This window comes from Crinia signifera, chromosome 6, assembly GCF_055691185.1.
Source record: "Crinia signifera chromosome 6, ASM5569118v1, whole genome shotgun sequence".
NCBI lineage: Eukaryota > Metazoa > Chordata > Amphibia > Anura > Myobatrachidae > Crinia > Crinia signifera.
In genome coordinates this window covers 210,525,639-210,549,547 of record NC_139222.1, presented here as the reverse complement: position 1 = coordinate 210,549,547, position 23,909 = coordinate 210,525,639, and the positions used below count along the sequence as shown (strand labels likewise).

The 23,909-nt window shown below is 44.5% G+C and overlaps 1 protein-coding gene and 1 long non-coding RNA gene across 5 annotated transcripts in view; one reads left to right on the top strand and one right to left on the bottom strand.

Annotated features, from left to right (window-relative positions):
• The window catches only part of LOC146008930 (uncharacterized), a 187,241-nt gene that overhangs the window by 45,131 nt on the left and 118,201 nt on the right, over positions 1-23,909 (top strand). The gene's annotated exons all lie outside the window — the stretch shown is intronic.
• Positions 1-23,909, bottom strand: part of SLC39A11 (solute carrier family 39 member 11) — a 400,550-nt gene that overhangs the window by 323,158 nt on the left and 53,483 nt on the right. For all 4 annotated transcript variants that reach the window (XM_083148767.1, XM_083148766.1, XM_083148769.1 and 1 more), the window contains exon 3: positions 21,246-21,284. In XM_083148767.1, coding sequence (XP_083004893.1) covers positions 21,246-21,284 — 39 coding nt within the window. The remainder of the gene's footprint in view (positions 1-21,245; positions 21,285-23,909) is intronic.

Sequence of the window (23,909 nt, the reverse complement as noted above, 5' to 3'; positions counted from 1 at the left end):
TCTGTTTAATAAATCATGCAAAACCTGACACCCTAGCATCTCACTGGCTAAAGACCATCTATTATATGCCTGTAGCTAAAGTACTACAGCTGCTTCCTGGATCCCTGAGCTCATCCATCATTTACATCTTAATCAAATGAGCTGGAGGAAAGGTGTATCTGTAGAAAAAGCAGTCAACCGTACCGCTGAATGAGACTTAACTCTTCTGCTGCCAGATAAGTCTGCTTCCTTAACTGTAAATAAACCCACATCAAAATAGATCCCTTGTTTATATGGATATGCTACTAGATCACAAGACCATGGCATGGTTAATGCAGCCCACACACGCACCGATTCCAGCGTGCGTTGTGGGCTTAACTAGCACACATAGCATCGCATCGTATGCCTTGTGCATATGATGTGCATGCGATGCGATGCTGTGCTAGAAAAAGCTAGTACAAAAAGTATGTGCAGCACATACTTTTTGTACTGTACGATGAGGTGCCGCGGGAGCGCGCACCCCATCGTACAGCATCGCACCGCCGGCATCGGCGCGTGTTTGGGCTGCATTATACATACTTGTCGACTTTTCATCTCCCCTTTGCGGGAGACCAGGGAGAGGGCAGCTAATTAGGGGGTGTGGGAGCTCTCAAATGTAATTTGGATAGCTCGGCCCATGGACCTGCCCCATTTACGGTACAAAAATGGGGCGTGGCCATGGGCGGAGCTATCTAAATTACATTTTTACATCGTACCGTAGCACTTTTTAAAGGAAGGAACCCTATTAAAGAAAAAATAGTGGGGAGCAGAGGGAGAGAAGCAGGAGGGAAGCACGAAGCAGCTAGCCGCTATCTTACCATCTTATCTGCGGCGCTGCCTTCTGCTGCTTGTGCCGCTCCCTCTGCTGCTCCTGCTCCGATGGCTGCCCCCTGCTGCGCTGCCACTGTAGGCCTGTAGCCACTGCGGACAGATCCCCGGCCGGACAGCCGCTTGCGCATGCGCAGTCACTTCTTTTTTTTTGCCAGATGGGCTAAAAAACCGGGAGGATCCCACACATTACTGGGAGACCGGGAGGAAGGAACAAAAAACTGGATACTCCCGCTAAATGCATACAACCCTGGGTTAATAGATTAATGTACAGTAGCAAAAAAATAAGGATTTAAATAACCTGCGCGCTAAGTAAAGGGTGCAGCCCTACTACAAGAGATATATAGTCAAAATCGCATGCAGATCACACAGGTTTTTTTACCTTGCGATCCCGTGACAGCACAAATAAATCGAAACCCAGATAGACAGGGCAGCAAAGACTATATAGTGCAAATCTAATGCAGATTGTATCAATTGTATGTAAATAGTGCAGAGTTAGCAAGTGTGGAACTGGAGGGATCCTCAAACACAGAAATTAAAAAGGGTGTGGGTCAGATGTACTAAGCTTACAAAGTGATAAATATGAAGATTGATAAACCACCAGCCAATCAGCTCCTAACTGCCATGACACTGTTTGAAAAATGACAGGTAGGAGCCGATTAGTTGGTGGTTTATCACTCTCCATTTTATCACTTTTCAAGGCTTAGTGCATCTTACCCAACATGACAACACCTGGAGTCTGCCTTGTGAAGACAGTCAGACAGTAGAGTTGGGGACTGCAGTCATAGCCTAGTACTGGGGTAGCCAACTCCAGTCCTCGAGAGCTACCAACAGTTAATGTTTTCCAGGTCTCCTCACAGAATCTCAAGTGAAGTAATTAGCTCCACCTGTGGATCTTTCAAAATGTGTTAGTGAGTAATGAGTGCACCTGTGCAGCAGCTAGGTTGTCTGGAAAATGTGAACTGTTGGTAGCACTCGAGGACTGGATTTGGCTACCACTGGCCTAGTATGTCTAAAGTTAGTTATACATACAGATGGAGCTGGGGTCAGCTTTGCAAGAAGCGCCAGCCGCCATCCATCGGAATGCACAAAACGATTGCGCGCCCCATTGTGACGGAGCACCCCGCCGCAGTCCGCCTTCCCCTGTCGCCGTTCACCAGTCCCCACCGTCTCACCCACCCTCCGCCCCTGCCGGTCTCCCTGAAGTGGAGACAGGCAGGATCTCCACCGCCCAGCGACTGGGACGCACGTGCATGTGAAACGCTTGCCCGTCCCAGTCTGATTGAGTCTCCCCTCAGCCATCGTTCGCCAGCAGGGACATTCTGGCAGGCGCTGGGACTGAATGAGAGGGACTCCATCTGTATCTACATATTGTAGGTATCTTATAGGTAGAAATATTCAGGAGTCAAAGAAAATGTAAATGTTACAGTACATGTATCGATAGAAAAATGTATTGTGCTCTTCTGAGAAACTTTGCACAATGCTAAATTGTATACATTTATTATTATTATTAGCAGTTTCTCATATAGCGTATACATATTCTGCAGCGCATTACAGAGAATATTTGACCATTCACATCAGTCCCTGCCCCAGTGAAGCTTACAATCTATATTTCCTATCACATGTACACGCACACACAGACATTCTAGGGTTAATTTGTTGGGAGCCAATTAGCCTACCAGTATATTTTGGGATTGTGGGAGGAAAATGGAGTACCCGGAGTAAACCCACGCAAGTACGGGGAGAATATACAAACTCCGCACAGTTAGAGCCATGGTGGGAATCAAACCCATGACCTCAGTGCTGTGAGGCAGTAATGCTAACCATTACACCATCCATATACAGTATATTCTGAATATATTTAAACAAAGGATCCTTATTGGAACTGAATTAACATAAGGATTTAGTATTAAAGAAACCTCAGACAACATGAAAAATATAGGACAAATACCAGAGAATCTTCATCCTGAGTGGTCTCTTTTAATCCAGTCATGAGAATAAAAAAAAAAAAATTAAAAGTTGTAGGTTGTTCCTCAGCAAAAGAACCAAAAGGATAGAAATAATTTAGTAAACGCTTTACTGGTTAAAATTAGCTGTTCTACTCACAGGTTATATTTATATGTGCAGATCTGCATGATAACACCACCTACTGAGTAGTCTCTTGAAAAAAGTCCAACAAGAGGTGTTAGCAAGGACGATAAGAGCTACCGTATTTTCTGCTCTATAAGACGCACCTGGCCATAAGACGCACCTAGTTTTCGAGAAGGAAACCAGGAAAATATTCTGAACCAAGTAGTGTAATGCCCGCTCCCCCCTACCCTTGTACTTAGTATGCCCGCTCTCCCCCTCCCCTGGTACTTGTTACTTGTATTAATTACACCAAGTACACAGCATTAATATTAACGCCTCCGTGGAGACTGTTTCGGCATGCCAGGGTTCCTTCATATTCACAAGGCATCGCACTTATTTTAGAAATATTGATACCTTGCAATTTATCTAGACCGTGTGCTTTACATTATGTCCCCCTCCTGAAACAAGATATGCTTGGACATCTCTTAATGCCTCGCGTGGAAATTATCCTTGTTCGGCAGAAAAAAAATGTAGAGAAAAAAAAACACTAGATTTTTATATCTTTTTTCAAATAACAGTTTGCCTTCCACCCAATTATTTATCAACTGCCCATACTTTTTTCCGAGATGCGTGTGGTGTAGTTGGAAGTTGAGATTAAAGCAGCAGGGAGAAGACCGCTTATGATGATTTTGGCTAACTACCTGGCAACAGTCCTTCACAGAATAGTGGATTGATATAACTTGCAGTAGAATCTGCCTCCATTAACTTGCATTTAGCGATCATTCCGTGGTGTTCTAAACAGACTTATTTGGCTCATCCAACTGTGGGATTGATTCTAGCGCTTTGTAAAAGCTGAGAAGTCTCATGGTATTTCCTCCTTTTTAATTCCAAGCATTTCGAGACAAGTGGTGTCAAAGTGGTCAGCGTTCGGCATTAATAGGCTGGAAAGCTGGGTCTGGGAAGGGGTTAGGTTTTATTTAACCCCTTCCTGACACAGCCAGTTTTTGCGTTCCTGACAGAGCCCTTTTTTTCAAATCTGACATGTATCACTTAAGTGGGTATAACTTTTTTTTGCTTTTACTTATCCCAGTGATTTTGAGATTGTTTTCTCGTGACACATTGTACTTCAAATTAGTGGTAAATTTGGGTCGATACAGTCTGTGTTTTTTTGTGAAAAATACCAAAATGTCGTAAAAAAATGGAAAATTTAGCAATTTGCAAAATGTTAAATTTTCTGCTTGTGAGACAAATAATCATACCACTCAAAATAGTTAATAACTAACATAGACCATATGTCTACTTTATGTTTCCATCATTATTTCAACTTCCTTTTAATTTTTTTGGACACTAGGAGGCTTACAATATGAATAGCAAATTTTCAAATTTTCAAGAAAATTTCAAACACTGATTTTTTTAGGGACCAGTTCAGTTCTGATGTGACTTTGAGGGACTTGTATGTGAGACACCCTCATAAATGATGCCATTTCAAAAACTGCACCCCTCACAGTATTCAAAACAGCATTTTGGAAGTTTGTTAACCCTTTAGGTGTTTCACAGGAATTAAAACAAAGTGTAGGTGAAATTTCAAAATTTCATTTTTTTTGCAGATTTGCAATTTTAATACATTTTTCTAAGGAACACAGTAGATTTTACTAGAGAAATGTGACTAAAAATTGATTCCCCCAATTCTTTTGTTTTCAAAAATATCCTATATGTGGCCCTAGTGTGCACGTTGACCAAACCACAGGCTTCATAATAGAAGGAGCACCTACTTGATTTTGGAGCCTCCTTTTTATGAGATTATTTTTTAGGCACCATGTAGGTTTCTAGGCACCATAAGATGCTAAAATTTAGGAACCCCCCCACAAGTGACCCCATTTTGCAAACTACACCCTTCAGGGAATTCATTTAGGGGTATAGTGTACATTTCAAACCCCCAGGGGTTTCACCAATTTTGATACAACTGGGCTGTGAAAATGAAAAAATTTAATTTTTCATTTTCACAGCTCAGTTGTATCAAAATTGGTGAAACCCCTGGGGGTTTGAAATGTACACTATACCCCCTGATGAATTCCCTGAAGGGTTTAGTTTGCAAAATGGGGTCACTTGTGGGGGGGTTCCACTGTATGGGTGCTTCAGGGGTCATTCAACCAGAATCTGTGCTGCAAAATCCAAATATCACTCCTTCCCTTCTGAGTCCTGCCATGCACCCAACTGGTATTTTTTGGTCACATGTGAGGCATTGCCATACTCGGGAGAAATTGGGGCACAGATTTTGGGGTGCTTTGTCTCCTTCATTCCTTGCGAAAATGAAAAATTTTGAGCCAGATCTGCATTTTTGTGTAAAAAAAAATGTAATTTTTTACACAAAAATGCAGTTCTGGCTCAAAATGTTTCATTTTCGCAAGGAATGAAGGAGACAAAGCACCCCAAAATCTGTGCCCCAATTTCTCCCGAGTACGGCAATGCCTCATATGTGACCAAAAAATACCATTTGGGTGCATGGCAGGACTCAGAAGGGAAGGAGTGATATTTGGTGGTGGAATGAATGGTGGGTGCTATGTCGCATTAGCAAGACCCCCGAAGCACCAATACAGTGGAACCCCCCACATGTGACCCCATTTTGCTCACCAGCTTTGGGAGGGGGGCTGGCGCTGCGGCTGGTGGAGGGGTGGGAGGGGTGCTGGCGCTGCGGCAGCCGGGTGGGTGGGAGGGGGGGCTGCCGGGTGGGAGGGGGGGGGGCTGGCGATCGGTGGTGATCGGTGCTGTACTTAACAGCACTGATCACTATATATATATATATATATATATATATGTGTGTATATATATATATATATATATATATATATATATATATATATATATATATATATACACACATATATATATATATATATATATTTCATCCCATTTCACTTATTATTCATATTTATGCTGCTGTGCTGCGGCTGGCGGGGGGGTGGGAGGGGGGCTGGCGCTGCGGCTGCTGGCTGGGTGGGAGGGAGGCTGCCGGGTAGGTGGGAGGGAGGCTGCCGGGTAGGTGGGAGGGAGGCTGCCGGGTGGGAGGGAGGGTGGGCTGGTGATCGGTGCTGTACTTAACAGCACCGATCACCACCGATCTCTGTGTTACCGAGCGGCTTAGCCGCCGGTAACACAGAAAACGCTGCAATTGGCTGTTCACTTTTGAACAGCCAATCGCAGCGATCGCCGACCGGGGGGGCACCCCTGCCCTACCCTGGGCGGCGAGGGGTTATGTCTGCTGTCAGGGACAGCAGACATCTCCAAACTGTCACCGCGTCTATAGACGCGGTGACAGTTAGAAGTCATGACGTACATTTACGCCATGTGTTGGGAAGTACTTCCCGACCATGACGTAAATGTACGTCAAATGTCGGGAAGGGGTTAATACTTTTGACACAATATCCAATAAAGCAGGCTTGTCTAGGAAAAGTTATTGGTTTTAATTTTAAATGCTTAATTTTGTCTCCACCTTAGGGGAGACGGCTCTATTCGGCAGACCACTGACCAATTCGTCTTTATGTACAAATGTTGCTGCCCCTCCAAATGTCGTTTCCAAGATTCAGCAAATTCTTTTAACCATTTCTCTTCCTGAAGGTACTGTACATCATTTCAAGTAGCCAGGTGTTCGGAAAATTCAGCCAAATGCATTAAGATCTATAGGAACAAGTTTTACCAATCCAGTGACCAAAAAATCCTTAAAAAAGTGCTGACCATGCGTCAGATAACCATGGTCCCGATGATCACATGATGTTAGAAGGTCACGTTGCACACAGCTGGGGGGGAAGTAGGTGGGGACAGCCAGCCGAATATAGCATAGACCCCTGGTACTCCTACTTTAAGGACAAGATTGATAACATCCGAGATAAAATGGTATGCTCCACAACCTTTAACCCTCTTTCTTCCCCACCTGAAAAACATGCAACAGGTGTATATATGTACTATAACATTTATTATGAATAATTCTTAAAATACTCTGGGATAAAATATATCAGTTTAAAAGTTGGGGGTACCACATGTAACAAAGAGAGCAAGGATAGTCACCCACAGTTCGGCCGTTTAGTGTCCTGTGTCCGTTCCTATAGTGCCTCCAGATAATCGTCCCGTAAGGAATTATCAATTGCAGTGAACTTGTATTAGGAGAGATGTTGATCTCCAGACCAGGGAGCTCCTGATGTGGTGAGGTGCTCTACCTGGTGTGCTTTGAAGTTATGCCTCTTGGTTCCTGAGTTAGGGAATGGTTCTGGAGAATGGTCCGGTTTCAGGGTGATAAAAGATGGGGCGTCTGAAGAATTAAGGTGTCCTTGCTCCCCTCCACCAACGCGTTTCGCTAAAAGCTTTCAGCCTCCCAGGCGCCCTTCAGGCCACTTTGGTGACCTATCTTTTTCTTCTTCCCCACCTGAACCCTCTGGCACTTTCTCTTCATTTGAGCCCACAAATGAAAAGGAAGTATCCACAATCTTCTTATCCTCCTACTCTACTACCTCGCCTCTTGGTCTTAAACCTGCACAAGTCATTGAAAAAAAAAAAATCTATCTCCTGTGCTTAGTCCACCCTTAACTAAAATCTGCAATCTCTCTCTTTCTACTGGTACTTTTCCTTCTCTGCTCAAACATGCAGTGATTACTCCCATTATGAAAAAACACAATTCTGACCCTAACTCTCTCTCTAACTATCGTCCTATCTCAGCTCCCATGCCTCTCCAAGCTACTGGAGAGACTTGTCTACTCTCGCCTCACAAACTTTCTTAACTCTCACACCCTATGACACCCGCTTCAGTCAGGCTTTCGCTCTCAACACTCCACTGAGACAGCACTGACTAAAGTGGTGAATGATCTGGTAACTGCTAAGTCTAAAGGCCATTACTCACAACATATTCTTCTAGATCTTTCTGCTGCGTTTGACACTGTGGATCACACTCTTCTCTTAAAAACACTACACTCCCTAGGTCTTAATGATGCAGCCCTTTCCTGGTTCACATCTTACCTATCTGATCACTCTTTCAGTGTTCGCTTCTGTGACTACTTCCTCTTCACTACCTCTGTCAGGCGGAGTTCCGCAAGGCTCAGTCTTAGGTCCTCTGCTTTTCTCAATCTATACAGATGGAGCGAGGCCCATCTTTGCAGGGGATGGCGCAAGGTTCGCCAGCCGCCATCCCCCGCCAGCCGCTGTAAGGGGACGCGCGCGCACGAGATGCGCGTGCGTCCCCTTACAACGGGGCTCCCCTGGGTCCCCGCCACACCCGCCCCCCCCCCTAACCCTGTCCGTCTCCCTGAAGACGGACAGGGTTCCCGTCCCCCCGCCGACGGGAAACTGGGACGCACGTGCGTGTGAGACGCACGCGCGTCCCAGTCTCTATCGCCGGCGCTCGCCAGTGCAAGGGATCTGGCGAGCTCCGGCCAAAGATGGGACACGCTCCATCTGCACTTCCTCTCTAGGCAAACTAATCAGCTCTTTCGGATTTCAGTATCACTTATATGCAGATGATACTCAAATCTATCTATCAACCCCAGAGTTGTCACCAGTGGTTTTGGGGCGAGTCTCTGAATGTCTCTCTGCCATCTCATCTTGGATGTCTTGTCGCCAACTCAAACTCAATATTTCCAAAACGGAATTACTTATATTCCTGCCAACTAAGAACAGTTACCATCCTGACATCTCCATCTGTTGACAACTCTACAATCTACCCTACTCCACAAGCTCGTTGCTTAGGGGTCATCCTTGACTCTGAACTGTCCTTTCTTCCCCACATTTAATCTTTCTCCAAATCAGGTTACATGCATCTAAAAAACATATCCAAAATACGACCCTCTCTCACATAAGACACTACCAAATCTCTTATATCCCCAATCGATTATTACAATGGTCTCCTAACTGGTCTTCCCAAGAACAGGCTAAGAAATTTCCGGGCATACCAGTGAAGGGGTTAAAGGCCTATAAGAGTCTATTAAATTAAAAACTTTTTCCCTTTATAAAACTTTTGAGAATTGCATAAGAATAAACTTTTGGCCGCCTGTCGGTCGAGCCTGGCTTCTTTATAGGTATGAAGAGAAAACATAGCTGCAGTTATTTCCTTTTTTATTATGTCTGCATCTAATAATGTAGTCTGATCTGGAGACAAACAAGGCAATCTGGCTTCTTTAATTAAATTGTCCAGTAAAGCCAAATCCAAGGCACAGCAGAGTATAGATCTGGATAAAATGTGTAAAACGCTGAAGAAATGTCTCAGGCCTTTGTCAAAAGAGGCGTTCCATCCCTCACATTAATGGTTACACAACAATACATCTTAGTCATGGTGGCTAATAGACCACTAGCAAGACTACTCCACCTGTATAGTTTTTAGTATAATCAAGATGTAATTGAACTTGGGATAGTAATATTGTACATAGCATATTTATGGGGGTATTCAATATGCTGCCGCTATTTCAGACGGGGGAAAAGAGGTAGCTCACTACTCAATGATTACTTTAGCGACAGCATTGAAGTGAGATCACGGGCCCGTTCTGCCGATAACGCCCGTGGATTGTCGCAATCCCAGCCGCAGATCGACAATCCACGGCCGTTTTCACAACCATGCCCCCTGTGCGCTGATCGGCAGGCGGGACATTGAATCCCGCCGGTCGTTCAGCTGTCGGGGTGACCGCAAACGGGCTAGGATCACGGCTGTCAGGAGAGATTGACAGCCGTGATCCTATATTGAATACTGCCCTTAGTGTTTAGCATGAGTAAAAGCTATTAATTTTTTTTCAAAAGGGTGAGACATATGTCGAAATGCACATTGCACTACGAAGAGAATTATGTTTTTTAGTAGCCTTAACAGTTTAAAGCTTAACAAAATAGTATAGGACTTCCACAATGTTCAATATTATTATCGGCATAATCTAGCCAATGATGTGTGAGGTATTGCTTAAAAAAAAAAATTAGACCGGAACAAGTAGGAGGAAACCTCTAGGTACAATGTAATGGCCAAGTAGATCACAATCTAAATAAAAAGCTCAACAGGTTACATACAGTAGTTACATAGTAGTGAAGGATGAATCAAGTTCAACCTTCGTTATTAACCACTTGAGTGGTATGCCTGGAAATTTTCCAGGCTCAGCTTCACTGCCGCAGCGGGCTGTCCTGGAAACTTTCCGGGCATACTACCATTTTGAAGGTGTGCGCCAGTAGTTCCTGCAGCTGTGCACCACTGGCACATCACCTGTCCGGGCACCCCACCTCACCTCCTCACCTCTCCGCTTCAGTGATCTTATGCCAGAGCTCCCCTGCCGCTGCCCCGCTGCCATTAGTTGCAGGGAGCAAGCAGCAGGCTCGGGGATGTTCGGAGCTGCTCGGGGGGACTTGGGAGTTAAGGCGTCTGAGTCCTTCCGATCCTGCCACCTGTTGTAAACAGAGGCTGGGGCAGCGGCAGGGCCCAGGAGCTACGGCGTACGCCAGAGCGAAGATGTGAGGGTGGGGGAGCTACGTGGGGGGTGGCCCACCGCTCCGTGGTGGGTTTTGCTGTGGCAGGACAAACCTGCCCTGGTACTGTAGGTTTGTCCTACCCCAGCAAAACCCACCACTCAAGGGGTTAAAGTGTATGATCGATTTGCTTCATCCCTTATATCAGTGGTTCCCAATCCTGGTCCTCAAGTACCCCCAACAGTGCACGTTTTCCAGGTCACCCAGCAGGTGCACTCATTATTCAGGTACATTTTAAAATGTCAGTTAGTGGCATCTGCAACAGAGAATTGAGAGAGATGTCCATATGAGATGTAAAATTAGTAGGTGCACGAAATTTATTGAATGTGGGATCCCTGACTGCATTAAAAAACCTCTGCTAATATAAGGGTAAAGACTTCATGAGGAACCAGAAACTGAGAGGAAGGAAAAGCAAATTCTCACCAAAAAGCCAAAATTTCTTCTGCTTCAACTTTTTAAAAAAATGTCATTTAGATTGAATTGTGTGCTTAGGGGGGTATGCAATGTGCCACCGCCATTCCCGACGGGGAAATAGCGGCGGCTCCCTAAATCAATGCTGTCTTTAGCCACAGCATTGAAGCGGGATCATGGCAGAACGAGTCCGACTTTAGAAGCTGTCAGGCCCGTTCTGCCTATAACAGCTGTGGATTGTCTCTGCAACTCGCTGTGGTTTTTCAATGTGATTAGCCGTGAGTGTATTCAATGAGAAGATGGCGAATTGCTTTCTAAGTGATTTTTGCCGTGTGTCACCGTGCAGCAAATCGCCATCTTTTCATGGTGAAGTGGAAAGTGAACTTTTAAAATAATGGTTTTGTTTTTTTAAATTTTGGTGTAAAAAAAAAATCAGGAATTTTATTCTGTTGAGGGGCATGCTATTTTTATTCATGTGCTTACAGCACATGAATATATATTTAATTAAAAAATATTATTATAATTATTTTTTTTACACATAAACAGCCAGCAGGGGACGGAGAGCCGCTCATTACATAATCATATATTCACTGCTCACGATCATTACATATGAACGATCGGGAGCAGTGTTAACGGCTCCTACCCAGTCCCCTGCTAGCTCTCCCGGGGGGCAGCTTGTGCTGCCTGGGTCCTGGGGAGCTCTGCTAACCCCCACATACATTCTGGGGCAGGCAGGGAGAATTCCATCTCCCTTCGGCGTCCGCTGCAGGGGTCAACATTCGCCGTCAGGGGCATCGAGCCCCTGCGGCATTGAATAGTGTCAGCGAGGGCTGGCAGCGAAGGCTCCAGCCCTCCGGGACAATCCTAAACAGTATTTGCTGCATATCGCGTTTATACTCATTGAATACTGCCCTGTATGTTGTAGTGAAAAAGTGGTGCCGTTAATTCAGATGTGGAAGTAGTCATGCAAAGATGATGCCAGAAGTAGGTGGCCTGCGGAAATGAGACCTCTGTAAAATGTGAACAAATCCACTGGAATGGACTCAACTGACAGTTTCACATTTAGAAGAGGTTACTGGCATCTCATCTACCCGAATTCAGGCCATATTGACTAAGGGAGCATACACACTGAACAATTTTGTGCTCTTTTCTAAGTGATTTGACTAGATCGCTTAGAAAGTAAGCACAGATTGCTCTGTGTGTATTCCCCTGAGCGATGGCGATGCACGGTCCCAAATGTTACTATCTACTCAAATTGCTTATCAAATTACTGAAAATCACTGTGTGTACAAAATGAGTGATTGCAATCTATGTCATACTGAACCTCTACTCTGCCTTTATTGCTAAACCAATTTCGCTTAGCACAAATTGCTGCATGTGTATGGGCCCTCTATGGGCAATCTAGACACCGGGAAAATTGCCTACTCTAAATAGCTTAGAAAAAATATTTAGCACACACATCTCAATGGGCAGTATTCAATGAGAAAAATTCTCCATGTTTTATGGAGAATTTTTGCTTTTTTCGCCTTGGACGGAGCATTTTGCTCTCCAAAAGTGAACCACCCTATTCAATGTGAAATATTCGCCGTCTTTCTAAGTGATTTTCGCTGTCTCTCTCCGTGTAGAAATTCTCCATCTTTTGATGGAGAGCTGGAATGTGAACTTTTAAACTAAAAGTTTTTTTTTTTTTTTTTTTGGTGTCAAAAAATCTGGGTTTTTTTTCTGTGAAGGGGCATGTTATTTTTATTCATGTGCTTATAGCACATGAATATATATTTAATTTAAAAAAAAAAATTTCATTGAATACTGCCCAATGTGTGTATGCCCCTTAAAAAAATAGGGTCTGCACAAGGTGTCAGCAAGATGAGCTCAGAGTACCTCAACACCATTTTGATCAAGAGTGGGGGGGGGGGGGGGGGGGAACAGAGCATGCAGTGGAAAACCTCACCTCAACCTCACTTCCACCAAAGACATTTTTAATTTGCACTAATTATAATGTAATTCCTTTCCCTAGTTTGTGTGACATCAACTGCGGTGACGAGTAACACACGGATAAAAGCACACTGCACAGAACATTAAAAAAGCAAACATTTGTAAATAAACAGGCAAACCTAATGGAGGACCTCTCTTATATAGGTTTTCAACATGCACTGTCAAAGAACAGACAAGTGTACAGTATCTAATAAAAAGTGCAGGGAAAAATGCCCTTAATTACAAAACCACTTCATGGCAGCAATATATTGATTAGGTTAAAAGGGCACAAAGAATATGAATGACTGGCAACAGTCAATGTTGTTACTCTGTCATAATAAACAGAAGACATTTGCAATGATTGCAAAATATACTCTATAGGGAATTGTGACCCTGCTTTAAGAAAAGAGTGGTTCCCACAGGACCCAGAATCCTACAGGAATCCTCACTGCCGGCAGTGATTTGACAGGACAGATTATCTACCCATGGAAGAGCCACCTCAGATTTCTCAGGTCCACTTCCTCCTGGCCAGCACGCTACTCCAAGCACAGGTGTGTGTAAACTGATTCTCAGAGTACCAGGAGCGTAAACCAGGCAGTGGTGTGTAATAATGGCTGCCTCCCAGTAAATGAGGCCTGTCTGATTAGTAGGACGATGGCCCTGACAGCATACTAAGGCCTTGATGGCCAACCTTAACACTCCAGCTGTTTAACTACACATCCCAGCATGCTCTGCATCAGATTTAGCATGGCCAAATAGCAACTGAAGAAGAGCATGCTGGGATGTGTAGTTCAACAATAGCTGGAGTGTCAAGGATAGCCATCAAGGTACTAAGGCGACAGGCCCAGCGTGGGGAGGAGCTGGGAAGACCATAGCTTTGCTTTCTTAGTGCACTGCAAGAAAGGAGGTCATTCTGGTTCATTCTCCCCATTGCAAATTCGATGGTGAAGGCCTGTGCATGCTCATATTCGCTTATGCATATGCCTTCCGTGCGGGCGCCTTTGGAGACTTGCATAGTCTCCGTGTCGCTCGCAGCGGAGGGGGGGGGCGTGAAGATGGCATGCTGGGAGCATTCGCATGTGAAAGCCCAGTGTTTCCTGGGTGTACTCACGAAAATCATTGGGTGCACCCAGAAAACTGCTGGGCCTCTATGCGAACAGGGGTTGCTTGCAGCCTTCCATGGGCAGGCAGCTAATGTTACCACATGTCACAAAAATAAACTGTGCAGGCAAGGAAATATCAAATTCCATCCAGTAAATCGAATGTGTACACAGTGCACTTGCACATCAAAATCGATATTTAATGCAAAAGTGCAGACCGAATGTGAAATTAAATGGAAAGCAAAGGCCAAATCGAAAGGGAGTGGAATTTGGGAAATCGAAAGCGAATCAAAGTAAATTGATGTACACATCTTTACACTCCAGCACTGCATGCCCTTAGTCCTCTCTTCCACCAGCTCTACTCCAACTGCTTCTACCCTCTGCTCTACCCCAACAATTATTTTCACCCAGCGCATTCACCAATTCTTACTATAAAAATGGTGCAATATTTGGTAAAACACTGATTTATATAATATTACAGATGTGTTCACATGCACGTATTCTTATTGCACAATATGGAGCGAGACGCCTGGTATAACTTAGATGTTCCGCTATAATTACAAACTCCTGTGCTTACATATATTTATGTATTCTGCAGTTAATGCACCTAGCTCATCAGGACCTCTACCAGCAACTGCCACTTCTCATTTAACCTTAGGGTAGATACTTTAAATTAGTATTATTGTCACAAAAGAACTGGTATAAAGTCCCACATTAATATGCATATACAGGTATTAAGAAAAAGGGATATATAGTTGCAGATTAACCCCTTTGTGGTGTTTTTTTTTTCCGGTAGCGTTCCCCACTGGGCGAATTTGTTAGGGGGATCGATCCCTAAAAAAAACCCACCACTGTCTCCCCCGGGGCAGAAATAAAAAAGTCTGTCTCCAATTACTTCTATTTGCATGGCCTGAAGAAAATGTTCGATGGTCAGTGACCATTGAATGATTTCTCCGCCAGTGGGACATGTGAGGGGGTACAGCGGTGTTGGTGATTCGGGGGATGGAAGAGCAGGCCCTCTGGGACTCGGTAAGCTGCCGGCTTCGCAGCTTACCGAGTCAACCAGAAGGAGGACCTTAGGCCAGTATTCAATTACCCCCGATCAATGATAGCCTCGTTGGTGGGTTATTCAATGAGCCAGGTGACAGGACAGGTACTCACTGCCTCAAAATGTTGTTTATTTACTATAAGGGTGGGGGACATATTATATTAACCCTTTGCTTTGAAAATTGCCAAGCAAACATTTTAATACATCATAATGATCTGTAATATTACCTTCTATAGAAAACAATCTTTTTTTTATATATATATTTATGTAACAAATGTGAACGACACTGGACTTTTAAGTTGATATTTTGCATATCTCTCACAGTGATGTTGCCATTTTTAGCAGACAGGGTTAAGGAGGTGACCAAGAAATGGTATACAGTTTTATACAGAGAATATGTCAAACTAAAAATTTTGAAGACGACAATCCACTGGTACTTTTCCATCTCTGTTCAAACATGCAGTGATTACTCCCATTATAAAAAAAAAAAAACACAATTTTGACCCGTAGGGGGACATTTACCAAAATGGATTCGTAGAAAAAAGGTGTATTCGTAGGGAGAAATACACCTTTTTTTTACGAATTTGTATTTTCGGGATTTACAATCCCAAAAATACAACAATTCGTAGTCCTAAAGATGGAACATTCGTATTTGTAGTTACAAATACGAATGCCCTACACCATCGATAGGATACGACAGAAATCACCATTCAAAAGAATGGTGGTTTCTGATTTACTAAGCAGCCGTACTGATAATACGGCTGCTTAGTGGTGTAAAACACCCACGCAAATACAACAGGAAAATAGAACACCATTTTCCTGTTCTATTTGCGTTTTAGCCTGCACGGATCAGTCAGATCCGTGCAGGCTGCAGTGTAAAAAAATAGAAAAATAAATAAATTAAAAAAAAAAACGGCGTGGGGTCCCCCCCACAGCCGAAACCAGCACCAGGCTGAAGGAGCCGGGGCCGGTAATTAAAAATCAGGGAACCCGACAAATAGGGGCTCCCCGATTTTTAACAACCAGCCCCAGGCTCCAGGTCCGGGGCTGGTTCCCAAAATACGGGGGACAAAATGACTAGGGGTCCCCCGTATTTCAAGAACCAGTCCCAGGCACAACCAGCCGGCAGGGTAATGTCACAGCCGGGGGGAGACTTTTTATGCAAGTCCCCCCGGCCAAAGCATTAACCCTACCGACCAGTCAGCCTGGCCAGGGGCCCTGGGGGAGTGGGGACCCCCCCAATGAAGGGGTCCCCCCCCTCCAGGACTTACCTGACCAGGCTGAAGCCTGGTACTGTCCTCGATGCCCCTGGGCATCGAGCTGATAAATGGTGTAAAAATAAGGTTTAACTATTGTTTTTTACTGTGGCACTACAAGTGCCAGCAAGCTGGGACTTGGAGAACCACAAGTCCCAGCCTGCTGGGCATTAAAGGGCCCGCTGGCACTTGTAGTTCTACAGTTAAAAAAATAGTGCACAAAACACACTGATACACTTTTAAAATAAAACTTTATTACATACAAAGCCCACACATACTAATACTTACCTATCTTCTTTCCGTAGGTAGCCCTGATGTCCTGTGTCGGCGTCTTCTGGTCCTGTGTCGTCTTCTTCCTCCATGTCGACCGTCACTGTCGCCGTCCGGGTCCGACGAAATCCATTTGGGAAGCTGTGGAAGGAAACCATACTCACCTGTCCCAGCGCGACGTAGTCCAGGTAAGGGTCTTGGCAAAAAAACAAACTGACACCCGAATCCAGCCCGGACACGGAGACGCACGGTACTGTGTGTACATCGTGCGGCTCCGCCTCCCGAATGCCGCTATTGGCCGCCTTGCGGCCTAGCGGCTCCTGATTGGCCGCTAGGCCGCAAGGCGGCCAATAGCGGCATTCGGGAGGCGGAGCCGCACGATGTAAACAAACACCGTGCGTCTCCCTGTCCGCTTGGTTTCGCGTGTCGGGTTGTTTTTTTGCCAAGACACTTACCTGGACTACGTCGCGCTGGGACAGGTGAGTATGGTTTCCTTCCACAGCTTCCCAAATGGATTTCGTCAGATCCGGACGGCGACAGCGACGGTCGACATGGAGGAAGAAGACGACACAGGACCAGAAGACGCCGACACAGGACATCAGGGCTACCTACGGAAAGAAGATAGGTAAGTATCAGTATGTGTGGGCTTTGTATGTAATAAAGTTTTATTTTAAAAGTGTATCAGTGTGTTTTGTGCACTATTTTTTTAACTGTAGAACTACAAGTGCCAGCGGGCCCTTTAATGCCCAGCAGGCTGGGACTTGTGGTTCTCCAAGTCCTAGCTTGCTGGGGAGGCTTGCTGGCACTTGTAGTGCCACAGTAAAAAACAATAGTTTAACCTTATTTTTACACCACCATCAGCTCGATGCCCACCGCCCAGGGGCATCGAGGACAGTACCAGGCCTAAGCCTGGTCAGGTAAGTCCTGGAGGGGGGGGACCCCACTCCCCCAGGGCCCCTGGCCAGGCTGACTGGTCGGTAGGGTTAATGGCCGGGGGGACTTGCATAAAAAGTCTCCCCCCGGCTGTGACATTACCCTGCCGGCTGGTTGTGCCTGGGACTGGTTCTTGAAATACGGGGGACCCCTAGTCATTTTGTCCCCCGTATTTTGGGAACCAGCCCCGGACCTGGAGCCTGGGGCTGGTTGTTAAAAATCGGTGAGCCCCTATTTGTCGGGTTCCCTGATTTTTAATTACCGGCTTCAGGCTCTGTCAGCCTGGTGCTGGTTTCGGCTGTGGGGGGGACCCCACGCCGTTTTTTTTTTAATTTATTTATTTTTCTATTTTTTTTTTACACCTTGCAGCCTGCACGGATCTGACTGATCCGTGCAGGCTGCTAGAAATAATTCGTATTAGCAGCCGTATATACGGCTGCTAATACGGATGGCTACACCATCGGAGGGTTACAAAGCAGTCGTATCTGACTGCTTTGTAAATCCCCCTCCGGAACACGAGTTTGCATACGACTTAAACAGTCGTATGCAACCGTAGGGAAAAAAACAATACGAAAAACTAGGTTTTTCATATTGGTAAATTTCCCCCTAACTCTCTCTAACTCTGTCCTATCTCTCAGCTCTCATGCCTCTTCAAGCTACTCGAGAGACTGGTCTACTCTCGCCTCACACACTTTCTTAACGCTCACAGCCTATTTGACCCAATTCAGTCAGGCTTTCGTTCCCAACATTCCACTGAGAACGCACTGACTCAAGTGGTGAATGATCTGGTAACTGCCAAGTCTAAAGGCCAATATTCACTACTTATTCTTCTAGATCTCTCTGCTGCGTTTGACACTGTTGATCACACTCTTCTCATAGAAACTCTGCACTCCCTGAGTCTTAATGATACAGCCCTTTCTTGGTTCTTATCTTACCTATCTGATTTCTCTTTCAGCGTTCACTTCTCTGACTCTAGCTCCTCTTCACTACCTCTGTCAGTCAGAGTTCCGCAAGGCTCAGTCTTAGGTCCTTTGCTGTTCTCAATCTATACCTCCTCTCTAGGCAAACTAATTAGCTCTTTCGGATTTCATTATCACTTGTATGCAGATGATACTCAAACCTATCTATCAACCAGAGTTGTCACCACTGGTTTTGGGCCAAGTCTCTGAATGTCTCTCTGCCATCTCATCTTGGATGTCTTCTCGCCAACTCAAACTCAATATTTCAAAAACAGAATTACCTATAATCCCACCAGCCAAGAACAGTTACCATCCTGATATTTCCATAACTGTTGACAACTCTACAATCTACCCTACACCGCAAGCTCGTTGCCTAGGGGTCATCCTCGACTGAACTGTTCTTTGTTCCCCACATTCAATAGTTAATATTCACTATTACAGGACTTTCATTGGGCTGCTCCCATTGTATGGAATGCCCTTCCACGCACAATAAGACTGTCCACTAGCCTCCAAACTTTCAAGCGTTCCCTGAAAACACCTTATCAGGCAAGCCTAACATATTTAAGTTCCAAACGCATAACCCTCTGAGGCACTTATGTATTATATAGCTTTTCTTCTGGACATGCAACTTGGTAGGACTGCTATGCTATTACTCGTGCCTGTCCTTGTGTTTCCCTCCTATGTCCCTATAAATTGAAAGCTTGCAGCAGGGCCCTCCTACCTCCAAGTCTGTCTGTTGTTACCCAGTTCGTTTTATCTGTTTACGACTGTAAAGTGCAACAGAATCTGCTGCGCTATATAAGAAACTGTAAATACATTAATTAATTCCACTGTAATAACACATTTTCAAGGATTAAACAGTATATTCAAATACAAAAAAACACTAAACATGTAAATTCTGCTGGCTCTATATTAGCAGAGAAGAATAAAATACTAGTAGACAGTGTGTAAGTCTCTCTCAACCTGGTGATATTTGACACCTACCTTCTTCTCCACAGAGGATTCCAGGAGGACCAGTCAGACTTTGCAATATGCCTACGTAGACATTAATACAAACCCAATCTCATTTTAGTTAAAGCCCCAATTATCTTTGATACGAAGCTGGGTGCACACAAGACAACCGGCAAGCTTGCCAATGGTCATGCCGATTGTACCTTCATGATGGACTATATAATATTGCTGGAACACACCAAAGTTATCTAACATGTAGTCTACATACAGAAGCAGACAGGATTTATCCTGCACAGATCAAATCTAAATGTATTTGCTCTCCTTGCATTGCAACAGGATTTGTTCCAGCAGACACAAAGATACTTACGTTTTTTACTTTACTTACAAATCTGAATCAGGCCCACTGTATAATTGAATGGGCCGTAACACACCCATTTCTGGTAGATTCAGGAAAAACACAGGTGTGCCCAAACATTTTCAGGGAGGGAGTGTGATTCCAGCTCTGGCAGCGATCAGCCTGTTTATAAAGGGAGTGAGTGGATTTGCAACTAATTGCCGACCTCTGAAATTTTGCAAACCTTTCGCAGCCTTGTACTTGGCAGGGTGGCAGCTATCGGCTAGCAGGATTCTGGAAATTAGCAGGGGTGCTGAATAACCCCCATAACTAGACAGTGTCGTCCAGTGGTGGCTCCTACCTGTGAGAAGGGGACTCAGCAGGCCGCATCACCAGGTCTGTACCGGACCCTGCTGCCAGGGTTCCGGCATCTGTACAATACAGTTTCAAGGGACATGAGCAGTACCAGGTGCGGTACTGTGAATGGACAAAAGCGTGGCTGGCAAGGGCTGCACGGCGAGGCAGAGAGTGGCTTCCTATGGGAACCCAGCACTCTGCCTATCGTAGCCCATAGTGGCAGTACTGGAGGAAGGAAACACCTCCCAATGGGACTGCCTGTCATGCAGGTGACTGGCAGGTAGAACTTCCGATAAGAAGTCACTGCCAGTCACAGTAAGCCACTGGCTTCTCTAATGCTGAGAAGGTGGAGATTTTTACCTGGTGGGCTTTAGTCCTGCAGCCCATACGTAAAAACCACCACTGGTGTTGTCTAGGGGTAAAACAAAGATAGTCCTGATGTTTATAGAATGGTTTACTTATGTGTGTGTACATATACACAAGAACACACAAACACAAGGCCTAATCTTGAAACACAAAGCCACGTCCGTGTGTGTGTCTGATGCTTTATGCAAATACGGCTATATAGAATGTAAGATCTCATGAGCAGAGCCCTCTCCCCTCATGTGCTTTTTCCCCCTCGAGGCCCATACACACTGGGTGACTGAGGTAAAAGCCGCTCAAGTTTACTCATTTGAGCTGCTTTCAGTGTGTACAGGGCAGCAATAAGCAGTGCTGACGCGCACCCCCGAATCATCACTGGCCCAGCCGCTCATCTGCTGATATTTCAAGCAGATGAGCAATGGAGTGGATGGCTTTCCATAGCGTCCTGCTACAGAAAATCATTCACCCTGGGAAAAAAATCACCAAAACAGGCGAAAATCGCCCAGTGTGTATGGACCTTTAGACTATTTCACTTCACATTCCTTTAAATGGCACCTAACCACCCAAATACATACTTCATTGTTCCCTGATGCAACAATATTTACCATGTACTGTCCTAAATTGCCTTGTACTATAAGTTGCTGTTTTCTTGTACATTTATGTTTTCTTGTACATTTATGTTTTCTTTGCTCATTTATGTTTGTTAGGTGCTGCATAATCCTTGTGGTACCATATAAACAAACAATGGCAATAATAATAAACAAGAATGCATCCCAACTGCATCCATATAAACTGAACCCCCCCCCCCCTCTCTGAATCTGGCCTCCTATTTGAGGCTTTACCAAGTGAACCAATTAATAAAATGTACGTCGGGAGATAAAAGATAACAGCACTTACCCCAGCCGCAAACCCCAAACTTCCATCCAGTATCCGCCTCTGGGGAGAGTGAAACAGTAATAGCACCATAATTAATGTAATCTACATTCTCAAATGTAAAAAATGAAAAATCGGAAAATGCAGGAAAAAAAATGGCAATCTAAAATAATCACCAATTTACCGATATTATAAAAACTCTATTATGACTAATGCTGTGTACACACGGTGAGATTCCTTTGCTATTTGACTGCTATGCAATCTTTGCTAACTCCTGTGCGGTTTACATACAATTCATACTATCTACATTCAACCTGCACTATATAGTCATTGCTGCACTGCTTATTTGGATGGTGGGTGTTCATTCTAGAACATGCCATCTTTGAAAACTCATGCAGTTCCTGTTCCCAGGTATGGTTTGCAGATCAGTGCTGATATACAGACCACAGTGTGCTAGAAGCACTACAGCAGACAGCAACTCCCCAGGCAGGGAAGAGGAACTGCATGGGTTTTCAAAGATGGTGAGTGCTAGAATGAACACTACACAACTATACCAACATAAAGTATATTTGTTGGATACCAAGTTCAAGGTTCAGTTGTTTAATATAACTTCATTGTAAAAGCTTACAAACATGAAAGTCACCATCCGCCAGGATTTACACCTCAGCCTTTTGTAAAAGAAAGCAACTAAATGAAAATTGGTACTTGTGTATTATCACGGCACCTCCGATTTCCATCGCAGGTCATTGTACAACCATAAAATCGCTTTGCATCGCATGCGATGAGACTCGATTATGCCCGATTTTCAATTGTACAGGCACCCAGACCCGATTTTACATTGTACACCCACCCTGATGGGTAATGACAATGTTAAATGCCCCCCCATTGTTAACCCCACCCCACTATCAACGCCAACCCGAAGCGTGGCGTGCGCAGCAGGCCTGCGAGGGGCGGCGGTACACGTCCTCCGACATTTTCATACCCCCACTATAAACATCGGCGTGGAGTTGATATTATATAGTGTGGCGAGCCCCGCGAGGGGACGCATAATACTTGTGAAGTAATGCGCATTCGTTCGCCACGCTTCGGGCTCGGCGGCTCGCTGCGCTCGCCACACTATATAAAATCAACTCCACGACGACGTGGAGTGGGGGTATGAAAAAGGTCAGAGGACGCGTACCGCCACGCTTCGGGTTGGCCTTGATAGTGGGGTGGCGTTAACAATGGGGGGGCAATGGGGGGCATTTAACATTGTCATTACCCATCAGGGTGGGGATACAATTAAAAATCTGGTCTGGGTTGTCATTTAACATTGAAATTGCGTCGCATCACATCGCATGCCATTATAATGGCATGCCATGCGACGCGATATTAAAATCGTACGCTCATCCCGGGAAAAGCCTCAAATTGCGTCCATCGCATACCTTAATTAGTGGTATGCGACACGACGGGCGCCGTGATAATACACAAGAACCAAAATTTATTTCGAAAATTTTTGACATATTGGAGTGACAAATATTTTGGGTTTTGTTATCTGATCAAGCAACCTGTGTTGGAGCACTACATATGGATTAACTCAAATCTATAGTAATGTAAGAGAAAAAAAAATTAGGGTGGACAATCCCTAGTAAATAGCCTACTGCGTCGCCATCATCTGGTGAGACCAAGTACTCTTTCAGTTCACCCCCCTGAATTGGCTTTCTTCTTTTATTGCACTTTTTATGTGGTTTATAGGTTTTTAATTATATAAATAAACCATTTGTAACTTATTATACACACGTGTGATTACCTTCTCATATAAATATATTTAGGTTTAAGGGGACTCCACGCTGTAAATCATCATCGTCTCGGAGCTATTGGGAGCCAGTCTAAGCACTACATTTTCTAGAAATATTGTATCGAGAGAGGGAGTTTCTCTCATTCCTTGTGAAGTGACTGCTGCCCAATCTCGAGTTTAAGAAGCGCAATTGTTTCACACCCTCCACCCAATTTCCAAAGTACTCTCCTGGGGTGGCCAACCTAGTCGTCAAGCGCTACTAAAAGTTCACATTTTCCAAACCACCTAGCTGGTACACAGGTGTAGTCATAACTAACTGTCACATTTTCATACATGCTGCATTCATTCCTAACAGACACATTCCACGGATCCTCAGGTGGTATGGAAAACATGACTCAAATGGTAGCTCTCAAGGACCAGGGCTAGACACCCATGCAAGTGTCTAATCCCACTTCTAATCACAATTATTATTTTTTAAACTGTATTCTTAAATTTTTGTTTTTATCAGTGTTTGGAAAGGTTTGTACTGTGCAAGCCATAAAATGGTTGCAAACCTTACAATTACATAAATTACACACACACAAATATATATATAACGACAATTGACCATTTGCTTTGAAATGCTGGAAAACTGCCAAAAAACTGTCACAGATAGTACCAGGTTTTTGTTCCAACCAGCCCAATCGATCTGTGGATGTATGGCCACCTAGACCAAATTGCCCATAGTTAAATTTAAAGCACATGTAGCCAAAATTGGCTTCAAGGAGAAATCGCATAGTCAAAATCATCCATAGCCAGAATCACACTGTGTATGCCCCTTTAGTTCACTGAATTGATTGGTTGCAGTATCATGAATATCTGTCTAGACCAAACATAACAGTGTATAGGTGATTTGGCACATTTGTAGCATG